This window comes from Rhipicephalus microplus, chromosome X (assembly GCF_043290135.1).
Source record: "Rhipicephalus microplus isolate Deutch F79 chromosome X, USDA_Rmic, whole genome shotgun sequence".
NCBI classification, from domain to species: domain Eukaryota; kingdom Metazoa; phylum Arthropoda; class Arachnida; order Ixodida; family Ixodidae; genus Rhipicephalus; species Rhipicephalus microplus.
In genome coordinates, this window is record NC_134710.1 from 28,554,571 (window position 1) to 28,576,315 (window position 21,745).

At 43.9% G+C, this 21,745-nt stretch overlaps 1 protein-coding gene across 2 annotated transcripts in view; it reads right to left on the reverse strand.

Annotated features, from left to right (window-relative positions):
* LOC119176597 (cell adhesion molecule Dscam1-like) overlaps nucleotides 1-21,745 on the reverse strand; it is a 716,521-nt gene that overhangs the window by 286,534 nt on the left and 408,242 nt on the right. For both annotated transcript variants that reach the window (XM_075876101.1, XM_075876100.1), the window contains exon 5: nucleotides 5,150-5,319. In XM_075876101.1, coding sequence (XP_075732216.1) covers nucleotides 5,150-5,319 — 170 coding nt within the window. The remainder of the gene's footprint in view (nucleotides 1-5,149; nucleotides 5,320-21,745) is intronic.

Here is a 21,745-nt window from a genome sequence, read left to right on the forward strand (position 1 = left end):
CGATCATAATCTATGTGAATTAACTATGCGTTCACAAACAAGCTCGAGAAATGTTTGCGCACTTGGTCAAGCCGTTAAAAAAATATTCGATATATGTGCAAACACGTCAGTGACCTGAGATTCTGGCAACACTGGCGCACTCGCGAGCCATGGCGTAAAAACTTGTCTTCTGCGCATGCCGGCAAACAATTCTGCTCCGTGCTGAGCTGTGCGTTCAATCGCGTTGTTGTTCAGCTTGGCATTGAAAGTGAACGATTTGCAGCCGCTGAAATTTTGGTGGAAGACGACAGCGCTGCTTTACACATCACATGACGTCACACACGCCATGACAAAATGGTGGTCACCGTCAGATAGTGGGTTTTTCAGCCCGAGTTATATTATACTAAGATATCCTTGTACAATGTAGTTTTCATACAGGTATAGGTATAGACCCTGCATTTCTATTTTTCGCTAAGAACCGTATATTGTCGAGCGGCCGGGTCATAGCGCCTTTAACTGGAATGTCAGAAGAAGCGCGGTATAACACAAATAATTTGACATACATGAAATGACATGTTCCGTCTTTGCGTGCGCGATACAACAGAGACTGGTTTCATAACTGTCGGCTAGTGGTGACTCATCATGGCGACTGCTGACTTATGTTAGGTGTTCGTTGTCAAGCAAATAGGGGGGGGGGGGGGGGGGATCCAAGCTCCGCCCTTAAGTGTTGAACGTGATAGCAATATCTTGTCCCTAGTGCTTACTTCAAAGACGTAGTGCATGAAAGCTTCTGGAACTTGCTATGCACCCACTACGTCGCATCAAGGGAATAGGTGCAGTAACGTTGATTGATGATTGATATGTGGGGTTTAACGTCCCAAAACCACTATATGATTATGAGAGACGCCGTAGTGGAGGGCTCCGGAAATTTAGACCACCTGGGGTTCTTTAACGTGCACCCAAATCTGAGCACACGGGCCTACAACATTTCCGCCTCCATAGGTGCAGTAACGTGCGTGCCTTTATGTAGCACCTTCAGTCATCACCTTCAGTCATCAGCACCTTCAGTCATCAATTATGACGCACCGGCATAAACACGCCGAATTCGTGAGGCATAATTTCAAGGCACTCAGTATTACATTACAAGCAACAAAAGGAAGGATATTATTGTTACGTGCGATCGAGTTTTGGTAATTGAAGGTAGTGAGTGTGCCACTAACTATCAAACTATTATGCCAACAGCCAGCTTCAGTACTTTCATAAAACGAATCCGCTATTAAGACCGAAATACATGCACAATTCGCTATTTGGTTGTACCTGTTTCGAGTGAAGAAAAAAATACTTTTCACGTTGGTCATGGAATGCGTCACGCCGAACAATTGTCGAACAGGATAGTGTAACGTGCAAAGTGGTCATCTGCAGCAATTTACAGTGTAATTGTGGTAAGTGATTGAAACTGTTCTACTCAGGTGGCCTGTATGAATGAGCACACTCAGTTTCAAGGTTTTTGGTGAAACACGTAGTTCGTGACGCGCCGTCGAAGTCGGCGTCTCCGTTCGTACACACCGTGACTGAAAGGGGTAGTGGGCGACCGGCTTCAAACCACGAAGTCATTAAGATAATCGGATGTTCCGACGCCCGATGGCAATGTACCTTTGTAGCACGCATAATTACTGCAGCATTTCGTGTTGTACTGCCAAACATGTATACAGAACGCGTTTGTTTGTAAAGCATGAAAGTTGCTTTAACTGCGTTTCCGAGCAGAAGAAATTATTCTTGTTGTATTCAGAAGCAGACCTGTGGCTGTGTGGTAGAACACTACATTGCCACCCAGACAACCCGTATTCCATCCTAAATCGGACTCGGAATTTTTATTGCTTATTTAATTTACGTCTTTCTGGATTTTTTAGCTCCACGCAATATGATGATTTTTCACTCTCAATATACGGTGCCAACGCCGGAATTTCTGCGAAACAATCTCTTTAACGCTGTCGCGTTAAAATTCGATAAAAGCGCGTATTATCTACCACATACTTGCCCCTCTCATATTCTAAAGTGCTGCTCGACCACTCTTTAACACACCGAAGAAGTAGAGTACACCTGGTTAAGCGCTTCAGCTGCTCGGCTGTGGACCCAAAGGTCGCGTGTTCTATCCCTGCCACGGTGGTCACATTTCGATGGCGGCAAAATGATAGAGGTTCTTGTAGTGTGTGATGTCAGTGCGCGCTAAAAAACACGAGACGATGGGAATTTCTGCAGCCCTCTACTGTATACGGCGTCTTCCATAACCATTTCTTGATTGTGAGTTATAAACGCCACATGTTATTATGCTAAAACTGCTGCTTGAGCGAGTTGGCTCATGATTATTTAGACAAAGTTATCAGCGCAAAAAAGACGGAACATTCAGTGAAAAAACACACACACACACAGCGCTGTACTCACAACTGACTTACTATTTCGAACGCACGGCCTTTTTGTAGGCACGTATCGAAACAACAGAAGGTAACATGAAGAAAAGAGGCGATGAAAACCGTGTGAGAAACGCTTGCCAAAAAGACAAACAATCAGAAACCAATCAAGCCGTCTAAACTTCTCACGTCACAAGGTACGCCCCCAATATGAAAAGAGAAAAAAAAAGAAAAAAAAGAAAAAAAAATGATGTACTTGATGCCAAAACCAACCGGGCCAAACACGTTGAAGCCAGAGACTTCTAGTCACAGCAGGCACGTCAGTGTTCCGCATCGTTCATCCATTCCACATGTTACGGAAACCTGCACATGTGCTCAAACGCGAGTGCCCCTGTTACGTCAGTCTTAAAAAAAATGTACACCATCTACCGCTAAAGGGGACCATGAGGTGATGCAAAGAAGCGTGGGGAGTACACACCGCATTTGCATCGGTTCGGCTAGGTGTTTCCGTCAATTTTGCGCATTTTGTGTTATAGTTTGTGTTGTGTTTATGTTCTTATGTTGTTTTTAAAGTACACACCTAGTCAAACCGATGCAAACGCAGTGTGCTTCCACCGTGCTGCTCCAACGCTGGCCTCCACAGCTCTGCATGTTACGTATGCGTAAAGGCGTATACGTCGTCGGCGTGCCCGGTAAGTTTGCGTGACGCATGTACCTACTTCAGTGATGTTCTGTACTGCGCCGAAGAAATCTCATTCAGAGACATGAACATTCCCAATTTTGGTGATTTGCCCCTGATTGAAGAAATTCCCAGCAAAATTCTAAGCCCAACAGTACTAATTTGCGCCCCAATCCACGCACACACATACCATAATTACACGTGTCTCACGTACTGGCGACTTTTGAAATCATGATTAGCCCCTTCACGGCCACACAACGAAAGCATGACGTTATTACTTCATATACTGTTAGTCGCTGCACATTGTGGGCTTCAAGTCTAGCTAACACCACTAATGAACCAGAAATCGCTGTGTGTATTAAATATCAGCAACAAATCTCAAAGGTTATGCTTGCGTGGTGCATGCGTCAGAACAGATTAGAGCAGATAAAGGCGCACTGTGAGCGCTAACTATCGGTCGTCATAGCACGATTGAACCATTCCTCAAATTCCCTGCAATGTCACGGAGATTCCCTTCTTCGCTTTGGCTCAAAATGACAGGTGGAAATTCCCCGAAAAAAGAAGAATTGCCTGCACGGAACATCACTGGCCGTCTTGATTTACCCAAACACGTCAGTCCGGCTCGTAGTAGTTGGCTGAACGACAAGTGACGTGGCACGTCAGGCGCCCTGCATACTGCTTCGCATTACATCGATTCTCCCAGTGCGTGGGATCCAGCGCAAGTTTCGGGATTATAACAAAAAGTTGGAGAAAATCATGCCATTGTAAAGGAACAAGCTATATAAATGCTGTTTAAAAAACACAGAAATGCATGCAAATTCAGCAGATTACCGCGCACACTATAACATTAGATGTATAACACAATCCAAACAGACAGCTCGAGGACATAAAGTTTGGTAAAAGAACTCTTTCTTGGACGAGTTGGTGCGTAAGTTTGACACTCATTTGTCTTTCCTCCCTTTTCGTCTTCATGTTCCAACCATTTCGCCTCAAATATTATGTTCAGGAAACTAAAGTATTGTAGAAGAGTATACCTGAAGTAGACAAGTACACAGGCACAATGATGAAAAAAATATTTGACTGCATAAGAATACACAAACAATGTAATTACAGAGATTATAAACTAGAGTATCAAAACATGCGGCATAATTTATTGGATGGGTAAGATCAATCAGCTTTCAGGATACACTGAAATTCAACATTTTCATAGGACAATGGTCAATACATCTTCAAGAATATATAGTTTCTTCCTTGAAGTCATGTTCATGAATATACGTCTCTAAAATATCCCAAGAAAAAAACTATAGAGTTTCCAGAAGTTAGCAGTAAATGAGTGTCGGAAGCAATGGGAATGAAATGTATGCGTGATGCCTGCTTATAAATCGTTACTCTCCAAACCGAAACACTGCTTGTGCGCGGCGTCGGCGGCTCGCCGTATGATGGTTAATTTACGACTACTTAGGACTTGAAGCAGTCATTCGCCATAGAAACCATGATAGAATTCAAAGCGTGATGGGTTACGTTTAGAGAGGCAAGCAAATTATTGGAATGTCTTACAACACGTCGAAATGATACTGCTAAATTTGGCCACGTAGACGCCGCACAGTCAACAGCAACGACCCTAAGAGAAATACGCTTGGTCCCGCTATTTTGTCGTGCACTCCATGTGGCACTGCTGGGTTGCTGGAAGCTGGAACAAGGGCTCGTGCATGTAGCCAGAACTAGCAACCACACAAACAAAAAACAGCTATAGCAAGTATATGAACATAGTTATTTATAGCGAAAATAACTCATAAATTATTTTCGTTAGCTACATGCTGATAGAGTCAGTTATAAATTTGAGAAACGACCCCCGCGTTTTCCTAGAAGGATTTGCACACCATAGTTTTATGCAGATTTAACGACAATAACTAAACGCAATTTCTGATAATTAAGCTTTCACAATGCTCTTTTGACTTGTTGAAAATCACATCCTCCTTTGGAGCACAACAACCGAATTATGTCGCTAATAAGACAGGAAGTAATCGAACTGCCCTGCATTTTTCATGTCTTTTTAATTTTCTCTCCAACGTTCTGTGCTCACCTTGTGACTGAGGACGACCGGGTGTATCTGGGAGCCAGTGAGCTTGTACCAGCGATAGTTTGGTGGTGGGTTTCCGGTGGCGGCGCATGGGATCTTTGCCAGAGTGCCCTCACGCACCCGCACACGGCCCTCGTACTCGAGCAGCTGAGGAGCCGAATGGCCTTTGGTCTCTGCGCAGAGATGCATCGAAATGGTAAGCATCTCTTTCGAGCAAGGGTGCCTCCCAATCCCAATTTAAATTAGAATCAATTAAAAGTATTAATTACACATTGCGTGCCAAAGTTTCACAGGTAAACGAGAGAAGGCATAAGGTCGTGGGATACCAATAATATTTGCCCACACGCATTTCATTGATGCACACCTTAATAACACGAGCTTTTGAAATGACGACGCTATCGACATGTGGTTACAAAGTTTGGATATGGGAGCCATGACATTTTCCAGTCACCAGGAACGCCACCACCGCCGATTCAAACAGCAGGCTTATCATTAAAAAGCAACGTAAACGCAGACAGCCTCGATGCATCCTAAAATGGGAGCATAGCTCAAGACGAAACCCGTAGACAAACACCGCAATTGGGTGGCGTTTGAACCTTTTTCCCATTGAACGCATGATCACACTCTAACACAAACTTTAGAGAATAAACTACAATACTCCAATTAGATTACTGTGGGAAGGTCTCACAAGCGTGTTGTGCTTCTAGCGTTCTGGGATAAAGTGTAAACAACAAGATGTCACGAGGACATGCGTAGAAGCGCAATTATTCAGGCAAGATACGCTACGCAGCATGAAATCTCATTGACTGTGCCTAAAATTGCGGAAGGAAAGGTGCTTGCGTTGCTCGGGATCCTGATGTAGGCACCGGTTGCGCTGACACAGCGACTTCTAGCCTCCCACTGGATGCTTGGCCATGGTGGGCGTAAAATAGAACGTGGAGAGGGCGTGAGGAAGTTGATATGTGAGGTTTAACGTCCCGAAAACCACCATATGATCATGCGAGACGCCGTAGTACAGGGCTCCGGAAATTTCGACCACTTGGGGATCTCTAACGTGCACGCAAATCTGAGCACACGGGTGTATACAGTGTTTTCACCTCCATCAAAAATGCAAAGAATAATAGTTAAAAATACAATCTTCGCATCAACATTACAGCAAGCTAAATATGGCGGAAGCGTATAATAAAAAAGCATAAAAAGATTACCATCAACTAGGCTTCAGGCTCTATACCCAATCGAGCACACTTTAAAAGTGGTGACGTCGAGAATGGTTCTTTGAAATACTTCACAAATGCCGTTTCAAAAATCAATTGCTATTTTCATGCACGTTCCTGCGACATAAAGTACAGAATAATTTTATTGCGATAACAACGATATGGTCTGAAACGTTAAACCCCACATATATATAGGACTATACGAACACTCTCGGCAGGTTTTCGCCTTTGCCGTTGCTGTAAAGTGCCGGATATGTATATATATGTGTGTATATAGAAAAATGCACAAAGAAAAATAGAGCGAAATAAAAAAAAACATGTACAACAACCGACCGGGGTTCTGAACCAGCGACCCTTCTCTCCGTAGCGCACTGCGTTTGACAGCTCACTCACGATCCATTTTTTTTTTTGTTATTGCAGCATGCAACATTACAAAAACAAAAAAAACGCAACTACATCCGCACTAAGCTTCTGGCTTAGTAGCATGATTTCAAGACAGGTATTACGCCGGCGCAGGCATGGCGCATTGGTTAAACATATGTGTGGCACACCCACGTGCCAATCATGCACCGTAGTAATAATGACGAGCTACAGTTATATACACCATTTAACGCTGGCAGTACGCAGATGTTGAAGGAGCTTCGGCGCGTTTTCCACCACGCAGTGCTCCTGCGTTTTCTTTCAATTTCAAAACTGCCCTTGATACACACAAGAAAAAGCGGCCCCTTTCTGTACCCACTGGTGATGTGAAAAAAAAAAGGAAAACACACACACGTCGGACACACCTTACGTCAGACGCCACCACTTCGTAGGAGACGCAGATCGGTCCCTCGACGCAATACAGTTTAAATTAATAAGAAATATGTCGATTCTTGGCCAGTCTCCCATAGCGGATATGCGTCACACTGAATAGGTAAACAAGAACAAGAATTACGTGAGAGTGCCTGCATCTGCGTGTTCAACACTTGCAGGGTGTTCTTGAAACGCAAAGGCGTACCCACTGGGGCAGTTCGCGCTTGTCCAGTGTGTACCTGTGCGTTCTTACATTGGTGGGGCCCTGCAAGTACCGATCAGCTGGTTATTTATCCTGCAACTTTTCAAATTATTGTGATGATGATGACGGTATGTGCGGTTTATCATCCCGAAACCACCATATGATTATGCGAGACGCCGTAGTGGAGGGCTTTGGAAATTTCGACCACCTGTGGTTCTTTAACGTGCACCCAAATCTGAGCCCTTGAGCCAACAAAATTTCCGCCTCCATCGGAAATGCAGCCGACACAGCTGGGAGTCGATCCAGCGACCTGTGGGTCAGCAGCCGAGTACCCTAGCCACTAGACCACCGAGGCGGGGCAATTTCTTGTGATCGCATTCATTGTTTAAACCTTGAGGCGAAACTCTGACTTTTACATCAAACTACTGTATAAACTTCCAAAACTTGTGAAAGAACGTGCCAGGTCACATAACTTATTTTTCTTAGCTTGTGACAGAACATTCAACTTTTTTGTAACCGCTGAGCGTGTGTGCGAAGAGACGCATCAGTGCAGACATTGTTCAATAATTTTGGGGCTGAACCAACGGTTTTGAAGTAAGAATGGCTTCTTTTGCTTTTGAGATGAACGACCTCGGAATCGAACCGCAATATAGTGGCATTGTGCATCATGTCACTGTAAGCCTACAGGTAGCATGTATTTTCTCTGTTTAGAGTGGCGGCAAAATGGAGGCGAAATTAATTCTCAGCAGCAAGGAATGTAGATAAAGCCCAGAACTGAGTCATCTTAAAAGCTGCATAAACAGTGCTTACGAGGCAGTTGTTTGGAGAAAGACATCCCACTTTGCTTATGAGTATTACAGGAGGGTCTTTACGCTCACTTGGGGCGCTCGTAGTGTTAATAATAAAAGTAATATCTGGAGTTATACACCCCGTATCCACGAGATGGTTCCGAGAGACGATGTATTCAAGGGCACCCGAAAATTTGACCGTCTGCTGTTATTTAAGGTGCACAGACATCCCACACTACACGGGCCTCTACCTTTTCCCCTCCATCGAAACTCGACCGACGAAGCATCGAATCCACGACCTTTCCGAATCCGCGAACAGCAGGAGTGGAGCTAGCGGGACGTATGGGGCTGCTAGAGCCTCCTCGAATTTTCGACTGCCTCCCATCCCCTATGCCCCCCCGCCCCCAGAGACCAAATATAGACGATAGAGAATGCATGAGTTATGCAAATTATTTACTTTAGCGCATGTATTTTTTTATTGTGTTTAGTTATGAATTAAGCAAATTATGTACTAATGTATTCCCAACCATTATGTAATACCACTTTCAAGGGGTCTTCAAGATAAAAAAATGAAATGAAATGAAATGAGTTATCCATCTTCCTGACATTCTTGACAAACTCACTTGTCGTGCCCCCCCCCCCCCCTCCCGCCTCAGTGAAAACATCCGGATGCCACCCATGGTCAGCAACTGAGCATCGTAGGCACTGTACAACCAAGGCACATTCTCGTCGTGTTAACAATATCCCAGTATCCGGGCTTTTACGCCACGAAACCACGATATGATAAGAAGGAACGCCGTAGTGCAGGGCCCCGGGAATTTCTACCAATAGGGTTCTACAACGTACAGTCGTGGCCAGGTCTGTGTAGAGCGCTCGAGCAGCCGGTTTTCGCTCTTCGGGCGAAACCTTGGGGGCGGTATCAGGCTCTGACGTGGTCAGACTAACAACTAGGCCATGCATGCTCCTGATACATCACTTAAGAGCCCGAAACTGCCTCAAGGTTTCGGCCCGCAGAGCAAAAACCGGCTGCTCGAGCGCTCCACGCAGACGTGGACGCGGCTGTAGCTTCAAATCGCACAGTACATGGGTCTCGACCAATTTGCGACCACCGTGATCGACCACCGTGATCGTGACCACCATTGCGACCACCATGAGTAGAAAGCGACTTGATAGCCTCGCCAACATAATATGGTGCTACGTGATCTTTCTTGTTATTTAAGTAAAGTGCCAATATGGTTGTACTTTGACAAATGTGCTTATATGTTTTCTTTTTTTGTTGTTGTTGTTTTGTTAATTTTTTTTTATTATTTTTCCCTTTCTATTGACTGTACTTAATCACTGCCTTAGATTAGCCACCTGTTATAATCCCTCTGGTATTGACAGTATGTAAAAATAAAAAAATAAATAAATTTTACCCGCGCCATAGGGTCAGCAGTCCAGTATCGTAACTACTGATCCACCGTGGCGGACCCACTCTTACTACTGGCTACGTGGCAGCGACGTTGACAGCAATTGAGACGATACAGTCCAGTTTAACACTATAACACATAATGTGGTGTTAGACAACCAGTAGTTGCCTTTGTATTTTCTTGCCAATCGTACGAGACTAGTCGTTGTGCACACACACACACACACACACACACACACACACACACACACACACACACACACACACACACACACACACACGCACACACACACACACACACACGCACACACACACACACACGCACACGCGCGTACACACGTACACACACAAACAAACACACAAAAATACGCACGCACACCACAGGAATACACCTACTGCACTTCCTGCCCGTTTAGTGATTGGTATAATGTGACTGTCTTTTCCCTTCATGGTGTCAATAAATGACACAAAATTGCTAGCCTCCAGCGTAACAACTTACACGTGGACAAACACATTTAAAACATTTCTTTGCAATTTTAACTTTTAACCACGGCCGTGTATTGAGATACGAAAACCTTTCATGACAGGTAAACTGTTGAACATTAACTCACCACCTCAGCGGTCAGTCTTTTTTTTCTTTAGGTGAGACACGACTGGTTTCGGGACGCTCAAAACAAGGAGTTGATCGAGTGCAGCATAGGCCAAGACTACCCCTTGAACGTTGAGTGGCTCCCACACGCGTCAGTGTGTGGACTCCACTGTACCACGCTACACGTTCGTTACACAAAGGTTTCTTGGCACGCCCAGCTGGCCAGCTGTGCTAGATGTTTTACTATTATTACAGTAAACAATAGGCATAGCACTGTGACTCTGTGGAACTTTTTCTGCAGGGCCGTGCGCGACGCCACTCTCATTAGTTTACTAAATAATGAAAGCGAGGCCCCGCCGCGGTGGTCTAGTGGCTAAGGTACTCGGCTGCTGACCCGCAGGGCGCGGGTTCGAATCCCGGCTGCGGCGGCAGCATTTCCGATGGAGGCGGAAATGTTGTAGGCCCGCGTGCTCAGATTTGGGTGCACGTTAAAGAACCCCAGATGGTCTAAATTTCCGGAGCCCTCCACTACGGCGTCTCTCATAATCATATAGTGGTTTTGGGACGTTAAACTCCACATATCAATCAATCAATGAAAGCGCGACTTTTCGTTTGAAAGTTCTGAGCACGGTATAAAATTTGCTTTGAACAACTCTGGCCGTTAAGTTATTCAACGAGAGGTTTTCTTCGGATGAGCATTCAGATGGGGCTCAATACCAATGATTACCAGACATACGTACGTTCTAATGTATTATTAGGCAGCTGATTTTATAGTAATATTATCGGTGGTTTTATGCACGAAAACCAGGGTAGATCACGAGAGGCGCCGTTGTAGGGATCTCAGGAAATTTTGACCACCTGGGGTTCTTTAGCGTGCAGTTAAATCTGAGTAAAAGGGCCTCAAGCATTTTCACTTCCGCCGAAAATGCAGCCACCGGGATTCGATTACGTGACCTTCTGGTCAGCCGTCGAGCACCAGGCAAGCGGGGCGGACAAACATCGTTTTGTAGCTGAGCTACGAAATCTTGTTGGGGTTACACGGATGATGCGTTAGAAATGTAACATTCGTTGTCCTCTTAGTCTTGATGCATTTCAAACAAGCACTAGAAAAAAAAGTATGCTGTCATTGTCTTGTGCCGTGTTATGTGTGCGGCACTCTCTTATAGACACTCTCAGTGTTTACAAACGCAGGCCCTTGATGACATACGGTTTTGTACACCAATGTACGTAGCATCGGTGGACAAGAGCTTTAGAAAATAGCCCACTGATTTTCTATAGTTTCCTTCCTCTATTTGGTAATATATATTAAAGTAAGGGTTTTCACATTCACTTTCACTTTATTACCCCAAAGACCTCCTAGAGGGGGTATTACATAAGGGGTGGGAAACATTCAACAAATGTAATACATATGTTCTTTTGAGCTATATAAAAATGAGAAAACATTACTTTGTACTTTGCGCACGTTCCTTTTATGTAAAAAACAACAAAAGAGGCTTTCCTTACACTTGAAAAGAACTTGAAAACGTGCTTTCTGTTTTGGCGTCAGGAGCTGGTAAATGAGGTGATCGGAAATTTATTGGGGTACAAGGCTTGCATCTTCAAGACCATCTATTAATTTCTCAATGTGCATGAAAACGAATTAAGATTGTTGTATCAGCAGCAGCAGAGCATTAGAAAAATTTGAGAATTTCAGATGACGGCACGGCCGTGTTTTATTGCGGACAAGGCTGATAGGCGCATGGCTGATGTAAAAAGTCACAGCTTTGCCACAAAGGTGAAGCAATGAATGCAATAGCAAAAATAAATGGGAATGTAATGTGAAAAATGGCAAGCAGATCGAAACATGCTCCACGTTTCTCATGAACAAATGACGCACGAAACATACTCACAGGTACAGACGAACGTGAATAAGTGTCACAGTTGTTACTTCGCTGTGTCTGAAAAGCTCGCCTTTTTAGCAAACGGAGACTGTGCAGTGAGTGTAGTGACCTTTGTGCACACGGTAACTAGAGCAGAATCTTTCCGGTGAAGACCTAAGGCGTGCTATTGTCTTCACCGCGAGGTAAGCGTGCGCACGTGTAAACATCTACTCCCCCTTTCCCCTACCCACTCCTCCACGCGGTAAAGTATACCCGTGGGAGGTGAACGCATCAGCGCGCGTCACCTCGTCGTGACCATCTATAGCGACGCATGCTCATTGCGTCGTTTCGCTGGTAATGGTGTAAACACAATAGTTTCCCTGAGATTGGCATCGCCAGCGGTAAGTGGTAGATATAAATAGCTTGCTGTTTAAACATTGAAGGATGTTCTCATTCGTGGCTCCGAGGTGAACGCGACGCACTCACAAGCAAGAGGCCGGATGTTGGATTCCGCGCGCCAAGTCTTTTTCTGGAGTATATTTCTTTCTTGCGTTTTCGTATATATACATACGTATACATATGCGGCGAATGGCGAATGACGGCGGTCACCGACGCCAGCAGCGAAATCCAGCCGAGAGTTTCAAAATATATGCTATCGAGATAAAAAAAAAATACGCTTCAAACTTAGAGGGAAAGAAATGAAGGAAGACAAAAACAAACGTTTTTTTTATTATGTGTGACGTTACAGGGCAGAAAAAGGGATATTGTTATGTACTGATACTTGCAGGCGGGGAAAGAAGTCAGCCTACCACTTGAGGGAGGGAACAAAGACACTGAGGCTGTTATTACAGGACGATTACGTATACTGCCGACGATATATACTCCGGTTAAGTCAAGTGTGACTAGAGGTTTAACAATACCACCTCCGTACGCATTGCACTACTAGTTATTCTGCATCATCAGTGTGATTTCTGGCAGGCACTTTCTCAGGTGATACTTTAGGATATCTTAAACCATGGAAAATTAGCCCTAACCAGTCTGTGTAACCTGAAGTTCCGGATAACGCGGTCACTTACAAAATACGAAGCAGAGCCGGCGTCTTATTTCTTCTACGAGCTCGCTATAAGTGCTAAGAACATTTAGGCGAAAACCTGCTACTGACATCACGAAGAGAAAAGGGGGCGTATAACAGCGATAGACCGCTCGGCACGTGTAGGTAATCTGCGCTCCTGTCTCGTCCGATGGGGCATATGTCTCTCGCGCTTGCATAGCCCCCCCCCCCCCGCCTTCTTGACTGGAACCCAGAATCTCTTCCATCTTGATTACCTGACCGGCGCCTTCCCCTCCCACGCCAACTCCAAAGTGGCGCCAAGATGTTTGAATTATTAAAAAACACAGACCTTGCCAGAGTACGGCAAATTAATGCCGCTCCACTCCAGGCGTGTAGCAGAGATGTAGCGCCCAAGGCGCGACTTCGAGTTGTCGAAGAATAGTTTGCTTAAGCTTGCCGCGTCAGTTCGACTAGTGACAAACGAGGCTGCGGAGCAGCACCACGTGTCGCCTCCCGTTCGTCGCCGCGAAGGGAAGATGGAGTGTTTTTTTTGAATCGCCAAGTTCCGCTTGTCGCAAGTGAAGCGCTACCTGTTACTGTAGAAACAACGTTCTCCGTTCTGAAACTAGCAAAAATAAATAACTGAATCAATTCCCGCGGAAGCAAACACTCTTCGTTCCCCATTAGCGGTATGAGGTAATACGTATATTATAGCTCACCTCGAGAGAGCTGCGCTTTGCACGAGGCGTCTTCATTCTTAGCACGAACTTAATTTATTGTGGACATTTGCAATTTATACGTCCTAGTGAATGGGGCTTACAGCGTGGGAAAAGTGAGGGATTTGTTCAGAATGCAGAAAGTAATATTACCTATTTCTGAGCTTCTACTCCTTCACTTTAACATGCACATGCATTCCACGTTTGCTCCTATTATTGCGCACTAACGGAGGGCTTATGTCGTTTAGCGTTACTTGCGAAAAATGCACCATTTAAAGGGCTTCGCTTATTTTTTACTGAGCTAAATTATCACGCACTGTTGGGAGAACTCCCCAAATTTAGTGTTTTAGACGCGAAGTGCCTTTTCGTCGAGCTCAATCTAGTGTGCGGCGCATGCGCGTCCCTCCCCTCTCCACCCTTCTACGCCCCCTCTCTTCTCTGGGCATCGCTCTCAGCGGCGTTGCACCAATTGCGCATGCGCTACCCCTTCCCTCTCTCTCTCCCCTCTTACGCTACCCCTCCCTTTCCTCCTAACGCCGACGCAGGCAGCGTCCACTAGGAGGCTTCTTGATGGAAAAAACCCGACTGCTCGCACTGCACAACCGCTCACAAGCCACCCCGTATATATAGATACTGGATCTTGACCTTCAAGGTAGTCTCCTCGAGAAGCGTATGATAGGGGGCTAGTTGGTAAGACATTTAGGAAAATTATAACTGTGCTAAAGACGAGACACGAGACTGCCCACTTCGTTCTCGTGTCTCGTGTTTAGAGCAGGTATAATTTTCCTAAGAGTAGTTAGTGCCCGTGGGAGATTTCTCCTGGGCGTTGTTGAGCAATAAAAATTCGCAGAGTGCGCGTTTACTAAAAGCGGACTGCGGGTTTCAGTGTCCAATCGGAGTCCTTCGTTTCTTATTGCCATAAGCAGCCATTGGTATCTTCCATTACGAAACACTGGCCCGTCACTGCGTATTTTGCGCCTCCCTATTTTTCTCCTTGCATGGATACGATTGGCGCAGATACTCATTAGGGTTCTTTTGCACGTGATCTGTACGGACTTAGGAGGAAGTGTTTTCCCTTAAATAAACATCAGTTTTTAGTACCCTTCAGTGTCACTGTCCGTGTGTCTGCCTGTAAATTTTCTCCCTTTTTCGTCGTTTTAGTGGCTTCATTCAACTGTGCCATTACGTAGTAACATTGTATCATAATGTCTGGTAAATTTAGAGTTCAGATAAAGCATCCGCCAACAAGGCCTTTCCATAAAAAAAAAGGGCTTTAGCATCTCGTCTGATTTCAGATGAGTTTATCTCACTTCCAGTAAGTCTGTTTTGTTATACGTGGACAACTGTACAACGGTATGCGAATTTTTCGTGTTTTGTAGCAAGAAACAAAGAAGAAATCATGATGCCTAAACTTGCAGACACAGAGGAGAGCATGTAATGAAACACTTCAATAGAATATTGCAGCAACGTTTCATTCGAAAGTTAAAAGCTTGCCCATCATTAGAAGAAATATTGCACGCTTATAAAAGTTTCATTGCACTGGAGTTCATGACATAAAATGTTTTCCTGATGTTCAAATTGTATCTAATAAATACAGTAACTTGTGGTACTTTCCTAAATTTCCTAAAGGAAATTTAATTTAGACAACTTGGGTGGTTATGGGCCATCGGGGGTAGAGTCAAGTTTTTTAGAGGCAATTAATTCTTCTATGTTCTACTCGAAATCAGTTCTGACAAAAAAATTCTCATATATATATATATATATATATATATATATATATATATATATATATATATATATATATATATATATATATATATATATATATATATATATATATATATATATATATATATATACTGCCCCGCCATGGTGGCAGAGTGGCTAAGGTACTCGGCTGCTGACCCGTAGGTCACGGGTTTGAATCCCGGCTGCGGCGGCTGCATTTCCGATGGAGTTGGAAACGGTGTAGGCCCGTGTGCTCAGATTTCTCCCTTTTTTGACGTTTTTCGACGGGCAGAATCCTACTTGTATCGGCATTTGATGTGGAACTGATGCGGATCGCACGTTAAAGAACCCCAGGTGGTAAAAATTTCCGGAGCCCTCCACTTCTACGTCTCTCATAATCATATGGTGGTTTTGGGACGTTAGACCCCACATATCATCATCATTTTTATATACCTTATAAAGCCCCTAAACGTGAAATAAAATTAATTGTTGCTGAAAGAACAGCAAAGAAAATAATTTAAACACACATAAATATAAAGCCTTACTTAATATATGAGAACTAAATCTCTGCAAAATCGTTTGTCTGATACTAAAAGCCATTTACCATTTATGACAAATACTCAGTAACACACCATATTGGCAGCCTTTCATACATGAGCAGGTTTAATAAAGTGCATGTGTCGTAATTTCACGCCTACGGATGCGCACAATTATTTACAATGAGAGCTCCTTGTTACCCCAATGCCAAGCATGTCATGATGATCTGCCTATGCTCGAATGTAGGCAAGAAAGGATCTTTTGTAGAAGCACACAAGGCCACCTGAGTAGCAGCGATGGATATACGGTCCGAAACATAGGTCCCTCCTGGACTTCATGGAGGAAGCGCAGCTGCGTAATTATGTGTAATATGCATTGACGCATAATAATAATAAAATAATAATAATAATAATAATAATAATAATAATAATAATAATAATAATAATAATAATAAACACTACTGCGAAGTCGGGTTGTACAAATTTCATGCTTTTTTGAATAGTAATTCATCAACTCCGTGCAGTCCGTATTGCGTACGGCCCTATACGCAATGGCCAAAGCATCTATATACCTGTGAACATTCTGTCAAATTTTTCATCACTGTATGATTGTATGACTGGCAGACTTCTTAATTCGCAGACGCGACAACAGGAATAAAAAAAGACGTACGTGTACCGTCAATGAAGGATTCAAGGCAGAACAGAGAAGAATGTATAAAAAAACTGCACAAAAAGAAAGCATCTGTTAGAAAAGCTCATAAAATATGGCGTGCATAACAAAATTAAAATAACTTGAATTCAGTGATATCAGACACCAGGCAAATAAAATTTACAAAAGACAGTAGCTGTCTATAAATTATTTGAGCACGAAAACCTTTGAAAGCACTCATTCTATAATTCACAACTTTGCGATCATGATACGAAATTACACTGCATGACGCCAAAAATGATGCAAACCGTGACCGAGATTGTCATACGATGCCCAGCCTGGTTGTAAACAGCCACATCTGGTAACACCATGCAACCGTAGGCCACCGCTTTGTTCGCAATACAATGATTAGGCAACACACACCCAATCGGTGTGTTCCAGCATCTTTGTCTGACCGCTGAACTCCCCTCCCGCCTCCTTCTATTTGCGAATCCACCGATCGGAACAAGGCCGAGATCAGGAGCTGGGCTTTTGAGGGATGTGTCGCCACGTTGGGCAAACTGGACTGCTCATGAAATATGTATGAGGCCAACGCAACTCCGGGCCTCGGAAAAGCGCGCAATGCCTAAAGCAGGGCAGCAATGCCAGACGAGACGAGACACATTTTTCGCTCAAGTGATATCACCACGGCGAAAAACGCGTGTTGCAAGAATGGAGTGCCATCTGGAGAATGCCTATCTGAAATTAACGGAACAAAGTACTGTGACACGGTCCGTATTCACATATTGACTGCTTCACGAGTGTGCTTTATGGCGACAGTTTGCTAACGCAACGAGCCTAGCTTGGTTAACCTCCCTGCCTTTCTTTTTCGCTGCTTCCTGTCTCTCCTTGCTGACGCAATTTTTTATACCTGCTTGATACCACTCGAGCCACCTCTCTTTTGCTCGTCTATAACTGACACATGTGCGTATGCGGAAAAGCGAACTCATTTGCACAGTATTTATTTGCGATGATGTTAACACATACAGACATACTGGCGGTGCTTTCATACCCACTTTTGAACGCTATGGCGTAGGTAAGTATGAGTCGCACCTGTAAAAAAACGAACGATCCGTACTGGTTGTATTTTTTTTTAACATTACGCGAAGGCTTCGCAAAGTTCAGGCCGCATACAAAAGGTACTATGTGCGCAAGTTTAAATAAGAATGGATTCAATGCAACTGTTTCTTTGCTAATTTTGCCTTCAGCTGAAACAACAGCGTAGTTAAATGGCAAAAGCCCACATTTTGGGCAGCATCCTACTTGTATCGGCATTCGATGTGGAACAGATGCTAGTTCGCACTCTATCAATTCCGTTCAGGCATTGGTTATATAAGAGTGTTTTTTTTTCTTTTTTTTTACTTGTTCCATTTGAAATAGTTTACATTATTTGTAAATAGGGGGTAATAGTACGCAATATTCTCTTCAACAGGTCGCAGCAATAATGGGCTGGAAAAAACATATGATCCATTGATAGAAGACGATAAAAATGAGGCAAGTTGGACTTGCCGGGGCAAGCCTCTTTCTGGTACCTCCAACGGCATCAGAATATTTTGGTACACCCCCACTTTTATGATATTACCACTAAAATTTGTTGATTAATTTATTTGGTTTCTATTTGCTGAAAAGATGAAGGCACACGAGATATAGGGAGGGATCAGCTGACAACTGCCACCTGGAAATGCAAACCGCCCGCCTACTTTTTCGGGAAGGGCAGACATAAAGGGAATGAAGACTGGATGGAAGAATAAGAAGGATGAAAGAAAACAAAACGCAAACAAAACAAATAACATAGACTTAGTACAAATAAATTGTTACAAAAAAATAGAAAGGCCTCTAAATGCGAGGCCAAATCTGTTTTCTTTAGAAGCTAGATGGACCTGGCAACAGTCTCCTGAAAACAGGCAACCATCAAGTGTAGTGAATACACCCAAATCCAAAGAGTACATATTTCTCCGTGAGCAGTGCTTGCTGCGTAACGAATGTGGGACACTAAAATTATGTAATCCATAATGTGTCACATAAGGGACCGTCCACACGTACCTGGTGATGTAATCGTTCGCGCACTAATACAGAACCAATCTTCCCTAATACAACAGGGCTCTTTCACGACGGGAACATCGATGACCACGAATATAATAATCCGCTGTTCCTCAGAAAAACCACCCAGCTCCTCCCCCCCCCACTCTTGTTTCTTTCTCCTCTATCTCACTATTTCCGTTCCCTGCTGTGCGGCACACACTTACAGCCGATAGTAAGCTTCTTCGTGACCGGGTCGTTTTAGAAGAACTCGTCCGAGTTGTTTTAGGAAGAGGAGAGGGCAAGACACCACGAGTGCTGCTGGTGACAGCGCTGGGCACTCCGCATTTAATGGGTTGCTGTGTGTTCGTTTTGAAGACGCACGTTTGTTCACGCGTAGCAGGCACGGCTTGTAATGTTGTAGGTGGTACTACCAGCGTCGTTGCTGTTGGCGACGACACTGGCTGTTCTGAAAACGAGAACGGGTGCGCTTTGGCTTGAACACTGAGCAACTTCTCGCGTCTCACATGAAAGCTAGGTGTGCCGCGGTAACACGACGAAAACACTACCTTCACGACGTCATTCACGAACAGAACTTGTTTGCAAACAGTAAATTTTGCGAACAGTTCTTCAGGTTTCACATAGCTCACGTATGAGAGCGAGTCATACAATAAATAAAGTCGAGTAATCAAACGCAGTGCTCAAGAACCGCAACGTTTTGGATGAGAACGGTAGTCGCAAATCGTGCTTAATGGGTCCACACAACATCTCAAATATAGAAGCTGTGTCGGTCTTTTTTTTACCTGGTTTGCTTTTGCACGTGTCGCAAACATTACCCTATGTTTCTATACCGGTATGACCATGGCTGATATAATGCGCTGCACCTTCAACTTTCTTGTGCCAGGCCCTAGAGGTCAATCCTGACGCAATCGAATTTAGCTAACCTCTTAAGCATTGCAACTTCTTTCAGAGACCGCAGCAGTAGTTCCAAGCGTAGTCCATTAGCTCTCTATACTAAGCAACCACAGTCATAATGTGTGTGCGCGCAAGATTTTCGGCTTGGTAAAAACCATATGTTCTTTTTTTCTTTTTTTGATCATATAGCAATCTGTCAACGTATCACCTATAGTTTTGCTTGAGCACCGAAGTTCGCTGACCGACTCTCACCTTTCTATTTTGGTAACGACAGAGAAAGAATGATTAAGAAACAAGAACGCCAGAAAGAATGATATGAGCCACCAAGCAAACTCGCCACTCAGATGTTGGCAACAACTTCATATATAGGCGCCTGCACTTACCAAGATCCGCACTACGTTCTTTTTTTGGACCCGGTTAGCTCAGATCAGGACGCTAGTTATGCCGCGGAATATTTGTTGCAACAAGAAAGTTAGGGTCACAACCTGGGCCGCTAAATGAGGCCTGAAACAGCCTGGTCCGCCATCCGGAAGAACCTAGTGATGACCTTACGTTCGGGTGTTAGTAGCGCTGAAGCTTGCACCTTGCGCAATGATTAAGGACTGCTCGCTTTGACTTCGGTGTCCTGTTTGTGCTGTGGTGGCTACATAAAGCCAAGGTCTTTCTACCAAGGACATTATAGAGTCATAACCACAGTGCCCAAAAATTATGTTCTAACACTGTTAAAACTATTTACGTGCTCTAAAGATTGTGAAGGGGTCAGTACGTATACAGCTGATTAAGTTAACTTTTAAATAACATAGACACAGACACACCTCTCAATTGAGTATGGCACAGAAAAAGATCTGCAGCTTAATTTGTAACAATTGATGAATGCTAAACAACTGTGACTGCTGTTTTCCGTGAAAAATTCTCCTTCAGTTTTACGCTGAATAATTATGTAATGACGTGAGAACAATTCAAAACATTTAGGGGATGGCTTTATATTCGAAAGCAAAGGTGAGTGAAATCTTCCATTTTTGTCATGGGCCTTATTACCCCAGACATGGACAAAAATAAATTGTGTTTTGTTCGTATCTATCTATCTATCTATCTATCTATCTATCTATCTATCTATCTATCTATCTATCTATCTATCTATCTATCTATCTATCTATCTATCTATCTATCTATATCTATCTATCTATATCTATCTATCTATATCTATCTATCTATCTATCTTTCTATCTATCTATATCTATCTATCTATCTATCTATATCTATCTATCTATCTATCTATATCTATCTATATCTATCTATCTATATCTATCTATCTATCTATCTATCTATATCTATCATTCTATCTATCTATCTATCTATCTATCTATCTATCTATCTATCTATCTATCTATCTATCTATCTATCTATCTATCTATCTATCTATCTATCTATCTATCTAATAAGGGCCTTCTTAGTCCGCTTCTAATACTGCTGGGGTCACGTCCCCTGACGGGTCAGAGTGCCCGAGTTCGTACCCACAGCGACGACTCTCATTAAAACGCCGGGACCAAAGTCGTTAGCGAGTGCTGCAGTCTCGCACGGCGTTGTGTGTGCTATATAGCGGTAGCAAAAGTCGGAGCACTCGGCACGGGGTCCCCTCCCTGCCACCGCGCACGCTTGCCCCGCCACGCTACGGGTATTGTACGAGCGAGCAGGTCACGTTTCCCCGCTTCAATGTGCGTCTACCTACTCGTTTTGTCACAGCTGCACGGCCAAAGTGAATCTTGGCCCTGCAAGGACGGGCAAGGGGCAACGAAACAGGTTTAACATATTAAATTAGACGAATATCCAGGCGTTGCGCCACCGTCATCTTTGACTTGCCTGAGACAGTTTAATGGGAAGACAAAAGAACGTGAACTAAACTTCACGTTTATGACGATCAAAACAAAATCACTTTTACAGTGCTCTTCCGTCTTACGTTGATATAGCCCGCTCCATTTGGCACCGTTCGGTCGTATACTATGCCATAGCTGTGCAACACCCACCCGCTGAAAACAACGAGCTTAACAGTTTTACTTTACATGCATTGCATGTCGCTAGACCTGCAAACGATAA